At 35.3% G+C, this 15,042-nt stretch overlaps 1 protein-coding gene across 1 annotated transcript in view; it reads left to right on the top strand.

Moving 5' to 3' along the window:
- Positions 1 to 5,943: 5,943 nt before the first annotated feature.
- The window catches only part of uacab (uveal autoantigen with coiled-coil domains and ankyrin repeats b), a 94,945-nt gene continuing 85,846 nt past the window's right edge, over positions 5,944 to 15,042 (top strand). The window contains exon 1 of the mRNA XM_030129778.1: positions 5,944 to 6,120. Within this exon, the coding sequence (XP_029985638.1) occupies positions 6,073 to 6,120 (48 nt within the window). The 5' untranslated portion in view covers positions 5,944 to 6,072. The remainder of the gene's footprint in view (positions 6,121 to 15,042) is intronic.

The raw sequence follows: 15,042 nt of genomic DNA, 5'->3' as shown, positions 1-15,042 counted from the left end.
GTTAGCAGGATAACTCAAAAAGTTATGGATGGATTTTCATGAAATTTTCAGGAAATGTTGATACTGGCACAAGGAAGAAATGATTAAATTTTGGTGGTGATGGAAGGGGGGCTGATCTGCCTTGGCGGAGGTCTGCGCTCTCCAAGTGCTTTTCTAGTTATGTTTTTGTTTGTTTAGAAATAATATTTGAGCATTGAGACCTGATGGATCAAATATGATACAAAATTGAAACTCATACATGGAAATTGATATTTGAAAAAAATTATTTTGGTTGTTCAGAGGGACCAATAAAGGCTCCATTTTCAAAGAACATGAATTTTCAGTTAATGATTACCTCCGCCAAGGAGGTTATGTTTGTGCCAGGGTTTGTTTGTTTGTCTGTCTGTTTGTTTGTCTGTCCGTTAGTGTGCAACATAACTCAAAAAGTTATGGACAGATTTGGATGAAATTTTCAGGGTTTGTTGGAAATGGGATAAGGAAGAAATTATTAAATTTTGGTGGTGATCGGGGGTGGGGGGGCCCACGGGGGGGCGCAGACCAGAAAATTTCATCAAAATCTGTCCATAACTTTTTGAGTTATGTTGCACACTAACGGACAGACAGACAAACAAACCCTGGCAAAAACATAACCTCCTTGGTGTAGGGGGGCCCACGGGGGAGGCCACTGATCAGCCTTGGCGGAGGTCTGCGCTCTCCGAGTGCTTCTAGTTTAATGCTGTGTCTTTCAACCTTGGGGTCACCAGGAATTTCTAATAATTGATAACAAAATAAATAAATAAAAACTTACCAATAAAAAATATATGGTGAATTGAGAGAGACAATCACAATCCATAAAAGACATGACAAACTGTGAAGCTGAAACTGCAGGACTGTGGTTCTGTTTATCTGCCAAATGTTCATTGTGGTCGGTTTCAGATGCTGCAGCTCTTTCATAATTCATAGTTTGAGTTCTTGTTTTTTTCTTGTGTTGCCTCTTGTTTATTTCAGTGATCTGATGAAGAAATGCTCCGTTTCATAACCATTTTGCTAAAATCTGTACTGCAAAAATACTTGAATATATGTGATTGACTGCGAATGTCAGTTGAAGGCCTTTTACATCCAATATTTTCTTGACCCTCACATTTCCAAATGCCTGGCCAATGAAACAAACATACCACACATCATAATATGAGTGGATAAGTGGATTGATATGAGTATTTCAGGGAGGGGGGTGTGTCTTTGTGTTGTGTTACAGGAAGCTGTAGGCCTATTTGTAGAGTTTGGATGAAGTGCAGTGTGTTGTTAAAACTAAAAGGTCATGGTTTATCCCTACCAATTGTTTTGTTGTTTTTTTTTTAACTGCTGCATGAAAGTAGTACACACACATGGTTTCAGCTGTAGTTCTCCAGAAAGAGAAAATCAATGTTAAGACACGACACTCGGCATGGACCCAAATGCATCACCACTCTTTTGTTCAGTGGTCTAAGGGATTCATTGAACAAAAATGTAAAAAGTACAAAAATGGATGAACAAAAAGAGTAAACGCAACATGCTCTACAATAAACTTAAAAACTGTAATGAACTAAAAGAGGAAGTACAAAGAACTCTTTATAAAACTAAAAAGCCTGAGGCAGAGAACACATAGAACTAGATTCAAAATTCAAGACACAAGATACTTAACCAGGGGGTCTTCACAAGAAAACAGAAACGACGCACTAACAAGAGACAAAGGGAGCGAGGAGAATATATAAGGGAGGCAGGGATCACAAACAGGTGTGGACAATTACAGGAGGAACACCAGGTGCAAGCAATGATGGGATTAGGGAGGACAGAGACAAGACTGACAGAGTGCAGACAAAACAGGAAGGAGACCACCATCACCAAAATAAAACAGGAAGAGACAAAAACCCCAAACTAAATCAACATAAACGTCAACGCATGACAATCAACATGACACATGGTTTTGACACATGGTGTCAAATAATACATAAACTATTTCAATATACTGGTCTTTTATTTCACATTCCCGTTTTAAGTTTGATTTTTATTTAACCTATTGTTAAAAAAAAAAACAAAAAAAAACTTTTTCTTAAACTTTAATTTAAAATCAAAAATCATGGCTGCTACTAATGATTGTTTTCATTGTAGATTAGATGTTTGGGCTATAAAATAGACAAAAGATGGTGACAGACAAAAAATGTTGGTGCACAAATTAAATATATAACTTACTTTTACTTTATTCAGTTTGTTCAAGTCACAGAGAGAGAGAAAAAAATAAGTATATTCAAATTACAGAAGGTGAAATACAAATTTTTTCACTGTTCCCTTTAAAAACTGATGATCAAAAAGCTGATGAATAATTCAACCAGTCGATCAATCAACAAATTATTGCTGCATATCACCAGTAACCATGCTGATATGTAGTTTTCATCTTGTTGAATGAAAACTCAGATTAAACCTGACTTTACCACACTGATAAAAATATTTTTAAAAAGACTGAATGACCTTTTACACAAAGATCTGGCCTGTGAAAGGACAAACTACAGGTGCTCTAGTCTTGGGACAGTTTTACATAACTCTGGTCTCATTTTGTCTATTATAGCATTTCATTGTGTTGCATCTTTTCTGAAGTTTTTATTTTGTTGCATCTGTAGGTTTTCATCTGAATTGTACATCTTTTTGACTTTTTTTTTAAATTTTAAATTTAAATTTTAAATTATTTTGTCTTTTACTCTGCCTTTGTCTTTACCTTACGATGTAAAACCACAAACTTCAGCTTTCACTCGGGTCCAAAATCTGCCTTTAAAGTGGAAACAGTCATCTGACATTTTGTCATGATAATTACCAGCACAGTGATATGGCAATTGTTTTCATAATAACATTTTTGGCCACACCACCCAGTTCTTCTTCATCCAAATAACACAGTGGTTCCCAATCTTTTTTGGCTCGTGACCCCATTTTAACATCACAAATTTCTGGTGACCACAGACATTCAAAACAGAGACTTTTTTTTTTGTTTGTTTTTGTTTTTTTTTGTTTGCTAAAATGTATTTGTTTTTGATCATGCAATAGTCTGCTATACTATGGTGCAAATAAACATTAATTTTACACGACATTAAGGCTATATAATGTATATTATTGTGGACAGAGGCAGAAAAGCCAGGTGTAGATTACTGCACAAAGGGAGAATTTTATACAGTCAGTCCAAAGGCTGCAAATTAATACTGAAAAATCAATAACTCAAACTATGAATTATGAAAGAGCTGCAGCATCTCAAACCAGCCACAATTAACATTTGAAAGATAAACAGAACCACAGTGTTTCAGGTTCAGCTTCACAGTTTGTCAGGTCTTCTATGTATTGTGATCGTCTCTCTCAACTCACCATATATTTTTTATTAATAAGTTTTTATTTTATTTTTATCAATTACTAGAAATTTCAGGTGACCCCATTTGAATTCTAGGCGACCCCACGTGGGGTCCCGACCCCAAGGTTGAAAAACACTGAAATAACATGTGAACATGACCTCCTGCACTCACTATAAAGTTTTCATGCCGTTGTCTTCTAGTTCTTTTATTGACAACACAGACAGGGAACCAACAGTTTAGGCTGTTTCTCCTTGTAGGTGTAAAAGTTGTAACACAGAGATAAGTCGACAGTTTAACCCTTTTATTCATGAATTATGAGAACCTTAATCAAGATTTTCTTTAGGCATTAAAAAAAACAATGCGATTGAAAAAATTTTTTATGAACCTTTTTTTATGGAGTTGCAATAATGTCCACTAAGCTGGACACCATTCGTTTCATTTTTGAAGCAAAGAAACATGTATTTACTAATGTACAGTGTGAAATCTATGAAATAAAAACATTTTTAATGCTGCTAATCTTTTGTTTTCTCACATTTTAACATAATCTAATACTAGTCATTATTCACTTCATGGACATAATATGAAAAAAAAACCTTTTTGTTGTTAATTACAGTCAAATAAAAATAACAAGCAATTTCTTTACACTCAATGTTACTGCAGATCAAGTTTATCAAGAACAGCAAATGTACAGTAATAGTATCAATTGCAGTGTATGGGATGATGCATGAGCGCCTAATGTGTTAGATCAGGGGTCTCAAACATGCATCCTGGGGGCCAAATGCGGCCTGCCAAAGTAATTTGCCAAGTGCAAAAATTCCACAGTCTTGAATTGAATTAAGCAAACAAAACAAAACAAAACAAAAAAGCTTGAATTACGGAAAAAATTAAATTAAGCCAAAAAAAAACAAAAACAAAAAAACTTCAATTAAGTAAAAAAAATCTTCAATTAAGCCAAAAAAAACTTCAATTAAGTAAAAAAAAAATCTCCAATTAAGCCAAAAAAAATCTCAAATTTAGCAAAAAATTTGAATTAAGACAATTTTTTTTAATAAAGTAAAAAAAAATCTTGAATTAAGCAAAAAAAAAATCAATTAAGTAAAAAAAAAATCTTGAATTAAGCAAAATAAATAAATAAATAAATAAATAAAATTAAAAAATTAAAAAAGAAATAAATCTAGAAATCTAGAAATAACAACTTCATTTTTTCCCCCTTTGTTTTAGTGGAAAAAAAAACATTAAATTATGAAAATATTTACATTTACAGGGTGGGGAAGCAAAATTTACAATGAACATTTAGTTGTTTTTTTCTCAGCAGGCACTACGTCAATTGTTTTGAAACCAAACATATATTGATGTCATAATCATACCTAACACTATTATCCATACCTTTTCAGAAACTTTTGCCCATATGAGTAATCAGGAAAGCAAACGCCAAAGAGTGTGTGATTTGCTGAATGCACTCGTCACACCAAAGGAGATTTCAAAAATAGTTGGAGTGTCCATAAAGACTGTTTATAATGGAAAGAAGAGAATGACTATGAGCAAAACTATTACGAGAAAGTCTGGAAGATACTATTAAAGAAGAATGGGAGAAGCTGTCACCCGAATATTTGAGGAACACTTGCACAAGTTTCAGGAAGCGTGTGAAGGCAGTTATTGAGAAAGAAGGAGGACACATAGAATAAAAACATTTTCTATTATGTCAATTTTCTTGTGGCAAATAAATTCTCATGACTTTCAATAAACAAATTGGTCATACACTGTCTTTCAATCCCTGCCTCAAAACATTGTAAATTTTGCTTCCCCACCCTGTACAACCTATCCTGTAACAATAAAATGTGAATAACAATTTGAACTATTTTCTGCCTGTTCCTCAGTGTTTAGTTTCTTTGTAGATCTGATCCATAATGCACATGGAGAAATGAGAAGTGGAAGCAGAATATTGTTAAAATTGCACTAAATTTTCTTATGTTTTTTAATTTAAATTTCAATTTTTTCAGTTTTTTAAAAAAAAAAAAGTTTATAAGTAAGTATTTTCATCATTTATTTTATTTTATTTAATTTTTTACACTAAAACATAGACAAAAATTTGCAGTTGTCATTATGTATAGGTTATTCTGTTATTATTTTACTGGTCCGGCCCACTGAATGTGGAACCTGAAAGAAAATGAGTTTGAGAGCCCTGTGTTAGATGATATGGAACTAAAACATCCAAACCATGAATATACAAGACAACAGCTGTGAATAGCTGTCCACTGTAGTAACCACTATGCATGAAAGGGTTAAAGTTGCTCACTGAATCTAATAATTAAAATGTGTTCACGTCTACCGCTGTGTACATAAACTGAAAGGTGTCTTCCACAGTGTTTGGGTTTCCAGGTAAACTGACGTCAGGATACTTCCACTTGTCCCAGGATATCACCAACTTCTCGAAACAAGGAAGTCCCGCCTTCCAACGCAGTGGATTGGGTGTAGTATAAACCAGCCCGTGCTAGGTGAATGATGATTGGCTTAGCTGGTGTCAGTCACGGCGCGGTCGGAGTTTGTGGTTCAGTCGTCAGGTGAAACTCAGTCCATGAGAGTGAGAGAGAGGACAGATTAAAACTGAGTCTGGCGCAAGTCTAGGAAGTTTTTTTGTACTTTTTTTTTTAACATTTTATTTTTTTTTAGATTAAACTAATCACCAAAGAGAACTTTTTAATAACGGGGACCAATACATTACAACATGAAGAGCCTCAAGTATCGATTGAAAAAGCACGAAGTGACCATCACAGTAAGTAGTTTTTAAGCTAATCTGAACCCGTTTGGCTAACTCTGCTGTTTCAGCCCGAGGGGTGGGATGTGTGTGTGGAGAAGTTATAAAGTCATACAAACACCGTCTGTGAACCGTGGAAGGGCATTTTAATCAACATGACCTCGACAGGCATATTGGCTGCGGTTAGTCCTCCTGTGTGGCGGAGCACCTGCCCCTCCGCTCCGGGGCTGGATGTGTCCAGTGTTGTGCCGAATTCTGCTCCCTGCCGAAAACTGCTCCCCCTTCCTAAAACAGCCATGGAGAGGACAATGTGCACCAAATTCACTCTGTCACAACTTTTTCTCCTTTCTGACTCTAGGGTATGAAAATAATTGTGAATTATTCAACCTCTTAACACAGGGGTGTCAAACTCATTTTAGTCCAGGGGCCAGATTCAGCTAAATTTGATCTGAAGTGGGCCGGACCAGTGAAATAATAACATAATAATATATAAATAATGTCAACTCCAAACTTTTTTCTATGTTTTAGAGCGAAAAAAGTAAATTTACATTATGAACAGGTTTACATCTACAAACTATCCTTTCAAAAGATGTGAATCACATGAAGAAACTGAAAAAATAAGTGTAATTTTAACAAGATTATGTCTCAGTTTATGATTTACACATGTACATTATAACTTTAGGATCACAGTGGATTTACAATCATTAAAAACATTTTTTGCAAAATTATACTTTGTTTTAGTGTAAATACATGAAGATATTTACATTTACAAAGAGGAACATTTGGAGTTGTCATTATTTTTATGTTATTATGATAGTATTGACTGGTCCTGCCCACTTCAGATTGAATTGATCTGAATGTGGAACCTAAACTAAAAGGATTGTTCATATCTTCAGTGTAATTTTTGCATTTCACAAATTCATCCCAGGGGCTGGATTGGACCCTTTGGTGGGCTGGATTTTGCCCCCGGCCGCATGTTTGACACCTGTGTCTTAACACCATCACACCTGTGTAGCAATGAACCCTTTCATGCATGAGTTATGAGAACCTTAACCCTCCGGTATCTGGGTGTGCCTTTTATGCACACTTTACACTTCATTTTAAAAAACTTCATATTATTTTTCACAATTTAAATAAGGTTAGATTTTAAAAGTTGTTCATTTGTGCATGATCTTTAAAATTCTGGCCGCCAACTAAAATTTGCACATTGTAAACCAAAGAAAATTACCAGACTAGCATCTGTCTCCCAAGTGTGCCTAAAACGCACTATTTCTTCCATTTGATATGTATGATTAGGGCTGACCTTGATTTACAAAAATAAAATCAAATTAGAGCAGAAAAATAAATCAATATATAATATTTAATAGTTTGATTTATAGGTGTGCATTTTACGCACACTTGGTGACAGATGCTAGTATTTTTGAACATTTGACCTAGCGCCAAAAATAATGATACAAATTAACCAGTGTTGGAGTTAATCATTGACATATGCCAGGCTGCAAAAATCAAATAATATGTGATCCAGTTTTTATGTAGTATATTGAAAAAAAATATTTTTTTTTGTTTTTTGCATTCAAAAAAATGATTTGTTGACATTACAAACATGACATTTAAAGGGTTAAAAAATGTGACAGTTATTGAGTATTTGGTATTTTTATTTATGGCTCAAGTTGATGAAATAGAAAAGAACTGTAAAAGAATTAAAAACAAACTGTATGAAATTTTTTTCGACATTATTCCACAAGTGTGCCAAAAAGGCACACTTGGTGCTTAGTAATGGCCGTGCTGGATGGGATACCGGAGGGTTAATCAAGATTTTTTCCTAAGGGTTTTAATTCCTCTTTAGGCATGAAAAAAAAACAATGCCATTGACATTTTTTTATGAACCTATTTTTCATGGAGTTGCAAAATTGTCCACTCAGCCGGAAACCATGTGTTTAATTTTTGAATCAAAGAAACATGTATTTTTCTGACATACTGTGTGAAAACTATGGAATAATTATTATGTTTTTTTAACCTGTCTTGTTTGACAGCATCCTAACAGCAGAATGGTAGTCTGGCTGCCTTTTTGTGCTGAACTAATTTGCTTTGCCAAGGGAAACTTCAATGAGGCTCCCCTTGATATTCTACTGTCTTTATTATGAGTTTTGTTGAATCACATTTCGATGCCAGACCTGACAACGAAACGTGTATTTACTGACATACCGTGTGAAAACTATGATTTATTTTTTTATTTTTTTTAATGCTGCTAATCTGATGTTTTGTCATTTTAACATACTCTAATACTAGTTATTACTCACTTTATGGAGATAATATGCCAAAAAAAATTGTAAACCCCCCCCCCCAAAAAACCCTGTTAATTACAATCTAATAATAATAACAAGCAATTGATTTACACTCAGACATGTTACTGCACATCAGGTTTATCAAGAACAGCAAAGTTACAGTAATGGTACTGTGTTGGCTGATATTGAACTAAAACAATAAAATCCATGAATATATAAGAGAACTGCTTTGAATAGCTGTCCACTGTAGTGACCGCTATGCATGAAAGGGTTAAGAAATGAATAATATTGTAAGATATTGCAGTTATGTTTTTTTATCTGGTTAATATTAAAGAGTGTGAAAACTGTAAGGTATATAAAACTTTATAAAGTTAAATCTTAGATACACAACACTCAAAATATATAACAATAAAAGCAGGTACCGCTGAAAACTACATCACCCGCGGCTGGGGATGCAGTTCTCGGCACGGAGCAGAATTCGGCACCAGATATTACCGAAAACTGCATCCCCCATTACAATAAGCTTGCAAAGCTACAGGAGTGAAATGACTGTAGCAGTTCACATTTGGAGATATTCTGGTGTGAAAGGGTGAATTTGGTGCACTTTGTCCAATTCATTGCTGATTTAGGAAGGGGGAGCTGTTTTTCGGCAGCTGCTGCGAGATGCAGTTTTCGGCAGGGAGCAGAATTCGGCACAACATCCTGACCCACTGTTACTACTGTGCATGAATTCAGGTTCACTGTGGTCACTTGGTCCACATAGAAATCAGCTGACTGGAAGTGTTGTTCAGGAAAGCGCCGTGGAGAACAAAAATCAGACCTTGTTGTTATCACCCAGGAGTATACCTTTTGATTCAGGGTCTTTTTTTTGTCTTTTTGTTGATAGAACAGCCTCAGCACCGTAGAGGAGACAGATTCTGAACAGAACCCATAAGCTCAGCAACACATGTGACAAATACAGGCTTCGTCTGTTTGAAAGCTCACCCCAAATACACTTAATTTACATGTGCAAAGACTAGGGTTGTGTGGTAAAGCAAGGATTTTTATGAGATTGCAGGGTTTTCTTGCTTTTTCATACAGCTGAAACTATTCTCAGTAAGTTACTTACATTTCTACAGGGGTTCCCCCTCCCATTATACGACAGGGGTGGGGCACCAAAACCATTTTGGACTCTACAAACTCCACAACTGATTTAAAATGAATGTGGAGGGCATCAAAAGCAGTGAAATTCATTAAAATGCTTTTTGTTTGTTTCAGAAGCTTTTCCAATTTCACTTAGACATTTAAGTGAAGTTGTAAAACTGTTCCCAAATTCTTGCTTGTTTATTTGTTCTTAAAAAGTGAAAAGACTTCAGGTTTTTGTCTCTGGATTCCATATCCATGACCTTATGTCCTGAATCTAAACAGCACCTTCACCCTTTGAAAACCAAGGGACAATAGTGGTTTCCTTCATGTCTGTATTTGTGACAGACTCCATTCAAAAAGTGTCATTCATAATTTTACCCAAGTTTGTGGAGGACTTAGACACATTGGTCAAGAAAGGTGTTGATTTTCACAAAACAATGGCCGTCACATTTGGTGCTTGCCACACTAATATAACGTTAATTTGGCTTAGGTACTGCACCAAAGACTTAAAATAACAGGGAAAACCCTGGTATTGTGGTAGTTTTCCTCTGAGATTTGTAGCTTTTAGGGTCCAACATCACATCTGCCTCATTTAAGACACACTGATTAGAACAGCCATCGTATTAACATGTGGTTTACACCTAGGCTATGTTATAACCTTTAGGAGTAGCACCCATTTTAAACCCTACCTGAACCAAATTGATGTCAAATCAGGTCAAAACTGACTCAATTACTTTTTCCCGATCAAAGACAGATCATTGAGGACCATTTTTATTTACTATGTGTCTTTGGTGAAAGAGGGTTTCTTCTAACATTTCTAAGCCCTACAAATTTGTCCAAGTATACTGTGTTTACACAAACAGTAGCCTGCAGTCTATTACAGCAGTCCTGCAGTACAGTCAATCACAATGAAACCTGCAATAATTGCAAGAATGACTATAAAGAGGTCAACATTTTGTAAATTAATGAAGAGTAGCCTTGATAAATTTCTAAATCCTGAGCTTGTGTATTGAAATAATTTCTTTTCCTAGGCCTTTGAAGAAGCTCAAAGCTAGACAGTCTTTGTGTTTCTCACTGTTGAGTTTTGTTGTCGTCGTATTATAGTTTACTAGGCTTGTGGTAAAAGAAATCCTGTAATCATCTAAAATACTGGAGGATTAAAGTAAATCAAAATCATTACATCAAACCCACATGCTGCAGTTGAGATGCCAGGGACACACAGTAGAAATGTGTGTAGGGGTCTGTTGGTGGGTCTGTTCTTTGTTGAAGTCTGTATGTACTACAGCAAATGGCACTGACACCTTGAATAACATTGAATAATGAGTCTCATATTATAGAAACCACATTGCGTTCATGAAGTGCAGCAGATTTTACGCACATCTGTTGAACGAAATAGGTGATCAACAGTTCAGTGATCATCTGCCTTGTGAATTCTGCTGAGAAACAGTCTCGACAGTTCAGCACAGTTCAACATGCAGTGGGAGTCTGGCGCTGTGCTCTGCTTTCAGCTCCAGGCAATTACCATGAGAAAGGACAAAGCCAGAGAAGCAATGTGTGGTAAACTATCTGGCCTCTTTGTGGGATAAAAAGCCTTTCAGGAGGAAAAGGCTATTGTATACACACTGCTAGTTCTCACTCCTTCAGTGACGACGCCAGAATCATTTAAAAGAACTCAATAAATGGAATTAAAAATAATGATAATTTGTCCCACAACTTCTACAAATAGACCTGATATAGGTTTTGAGCTTATTCTGCTATTAGGGGTATGTAGAATAGGGCTTGATAGTATTTCTAGTAGTTATGATGGTGTTGGTGACCCCTGTCCACATGTGGAAGCGTACTTGAAATGCTGAACTCAGTGACTATTTCATCGGTGTGTGAATGAATGAAAATGCCACATTATAAAGCACTCTGAGTGCCATAAAAGAGCCATAGAAATACTATTACTAATAATTAGTGCTGTAAAACAATTACAATTTTTAATCAGATTAATCACAGGGTTGCTGCGGATTATTTTTGATTAATCATAATTAAATATCATTCATTTTTAACCTATATTAATTGCATTTCATTTTGCATGAGCAACCAGACTTAAGAAAGAAGGGAATTAGGGATGTGACGATATGAAAATTTCATATCACGGTTATTGTGACCAAAATTATCACATTATCATTATTTTCACAGTATTGTTGAAATTGTGCTCAAAATGTTCAAAAAGTACTGATACATACACTGAAATAACTTAACCAAGTTGTATTTTGAAAAAAACAATAAACAAAAAAACAAATTAAAAAATTGGCACAATGCACTTTCTCTTGGCAGAAACATCCAAATATTAACCCTTAGTGGTCTGAGCCTATTTTGTTTGTTTTTCAGTCCTTTTGATTTTGCCTTTATATACTATATAAACAAATGCTTACTATACCCATGTTTGGGATCTTTTTTTTCAGCACAACTTCATTTGTATCATCTGCCTTTTATTTTTTCACTTTTAACCTACTATATCAACACAAAAGGACAAAAAACACAAAAAAATATATAAAATCTGATTGGAAAAATGTATATAATTTATAAATATAAATAACACACAGATGCTTAATGAACCTTTTCAAAGACTTTAAAAGTGAATATTAGTTCCAAATATTAGGTATAGAAAATTAAAATTTTAATGAATTAAAACTATATTCAAATATTTGACATAAAAGCAGATCTTTACATAGGCGTTTCTCTGGAAAAGGGCGGTAATCAAACACGGTTATCATGATAATTAGAATTTAAACGGTAATACTAACCGTCTGCAATTTTACCGCAGTTTATTGTTGTACCGGTAATCGTTACATCCCTAGTTGTGTCATATATGATGATAGTTTCCCGCTGTAGGCTACCCATTGTAAACTCCTTTTATGACCCTTTGGCTGGGATGTTTTCTCATTACTTTTTAAAAACTCAATTTGATATTAACAAACAGGTTTCTGTCACTGTGTCAACTACTCAGACTAAAACATGTCTTAAGAACTTATTTGCACATAAACTTTTATCAGATGGAAAAAGTGTAGTGCTAGTGATAATTAGTTAAAAAATAAACAACAAACAGTAAAATTGCTCTTAACATTCCTACTCATTCATTGAGTTGGGTTGATTTGTCTGTTGCTGCTGGAGCTCTCGTGGTTTGAGAGGCTGCTGGTCCAGGGTCTGGCCTGGTAGTGCATTTTGCACATGTGTGTAGACAAGTATTATAAATTATAGTTTTTTGGTCACTTTCATTTATAGTACAATGATATATGAAACCTTCGTACAGTAGGAAAAATCAGTACTGGTACACTGCCTAATCTGGTATTTTGTCCGGCACTACTCTGATTTTTAAATGGCTTGAGAAAAAAGCTGGCGATAAGCTGTGTTGATGAAACAGACATGACATTTACACAGGTCTGAGCAGTGATTTCATAACATTCCCACTGCATTCCTCTGTGCAGGCAGAGACCTAATACCCACTGAAAGACAGACGGTAGTAACCTCATACATGCTTACAGTTCAAGAGAAAAGATATACTGTGGCTCAGGTCTGATTTGTGTTTTGCCAAAGTAGAGGTGTAGTTCTCATTCATTGCAGGCTGGATGTGTACCACCTGTACCAGTTCAATCCTGAGACCTTTGATGTTCATAGATGTGGAATAAATCACATCAGTCCTCTATATATCACACTGACAATACGTAGCCTTATTGTTTTCAACAGCATACCTCTGTCATTAGTTCACAAAGCATGGGAGGTCAACTCACTCCCTCTTTCCTGGTGTGGTGACTAATAATTAAAAACTCCTACATTCCTACAAGTGGGGGAAGCAGTGGGGAATTCAGAGGAGACTTCCTTTTTATAAAGTGGACAAACAGAAAGTGAATCAAGTCTGGGGAAAACAAGTCAGTGGAGGGACACTGTATCTTTCCTCTGTTCTTTCACTATTACAGTGTAATTGTTTAAGCTTCATAACTGAAACAATCTTAAAAAGCGTATTAATTGTCTTTGAAAAACAGTAATAACTGTGAGATTTGCTTTCTTACTGTAATACTTATTCTGTCACTAGCCAAGGAATGTAAACTATGCCTCCAAAGCAGTGTCGAGGGCGATGAAACTAAAGACATAATGATCAGGATTCACAATGTCAAAACATTTTTGTGATGGCCCGATACGGTTGTAAGACAGGTTGATACAAGTTTCTGTTTTGTTTTTTTTAAACAATTCTTCATTGAAATTCCTCTGGAAGAAAATGCAGCTCATTGTTTGATTACAATAGAGTCTTATTTCATTCCTCCTTCACTGTAGAGGTGGTTTAAATGGAACCTTTTCAATGTATTTATTTACAGAAATCATTCATACAATGAGTGCAAGTTTGCGTTATAAAAACGTTATAATCAAAACGAGAGATTTATGACAAGCAGTCTTTATCTTCATGAAGAACAAGGACAGTGACAGAAAATAAATGTGAAATCCCACAGTGTAGCTTGACAACATTCTTCACATTGATACGCCACAAAGTAAAGTTTCCAGGAGGGAAACTATAATAATTTCCCAGTTGGCTCTGACCTCAGGATCAGTAAAAATCTAATCTAACCTAATCTAATCTAATCTAATCTAATCTAATCTAATCTAATCTAATCTAATCCAGTTAAATTTTCAAGGCAAATGTGCTGCAGAAAGAGCTGCATGGTTTATATTGTGCATAATTTAGCTGCTTTAGGCAACTAATTTGATAATCACCTATTTGATTTAGTAAATGTTATGGAGAAAATGTTGATATGCGACGCACCAGTTGATGCTTTTTGACAGCCGACAATAATGAAAAATACAGGTGTGAGTGCAGTGGCCTCAGTTTGCTTATGATTTGCCTGTCAATGGTTCACGGTGATCACATTTACAATTTTCTATAATACCATATGTTCATTTTTTCATCAGTTAATACAAATTGTCTTTAAACAGGTAGGCTAAATTTTAACTTCTTTTTATTAAAATTGCTTTTAAAATATCAGGCTACAACAGTGTGTAATGTAAACAGCTGCATTTTCGTATAGCAGCATCTGTGTGAACCACCTTAGCCTGTAACAATGACAAAACAAAACCCACATTCATATGCAGACAGTGCATCATAAGTGGAGCTGGAACTGATTAAAAATACAGTTTGTTTTCACAGCAGCTCTAAGAAAGGCCACCCCACTTGCGGAAATATACATTACAAACAAATTATTTTACCCAGTGATGCGGAGTGTGGTGCATCACCACAGTCATGTTAGCAGAGCTTCACCGCTCTGAAAATTAACCACACAAACTCCACGTAATATTCATGCATGTGCGTGCATTAGGGATGGGAAGATTATCCAATTCGATACGCCGCCACACGCGTGCATGATCCGAGTTCACCGGTAGAGAAGCTGTGAGTGAATGAAAAGTTTGGAATGATATTGCGATGCATTGGTTATTGAATGTTTGTATCGATAAAATTCGATCTGTTCAATAGAATATATTTTTACTAGCATTTAAA

This window comes from Sphaeramia orbicularis, chromosome 3 (genome assembly GCF_902148855.1).
Source record: "Sphaeramia orbicularis chromosome 3, fSphaOr1.1, whole genome shotgun sequence".
NCBI lineage: Eukaryota > Metazoa > Chordata > Actinopteri > Kurtiformes > Apogonidae > Sphaeramia > Sphaeramia orbicularis.
This window is presented reverse-complemented; position numbering and strand designations above follow the sequence as displayed.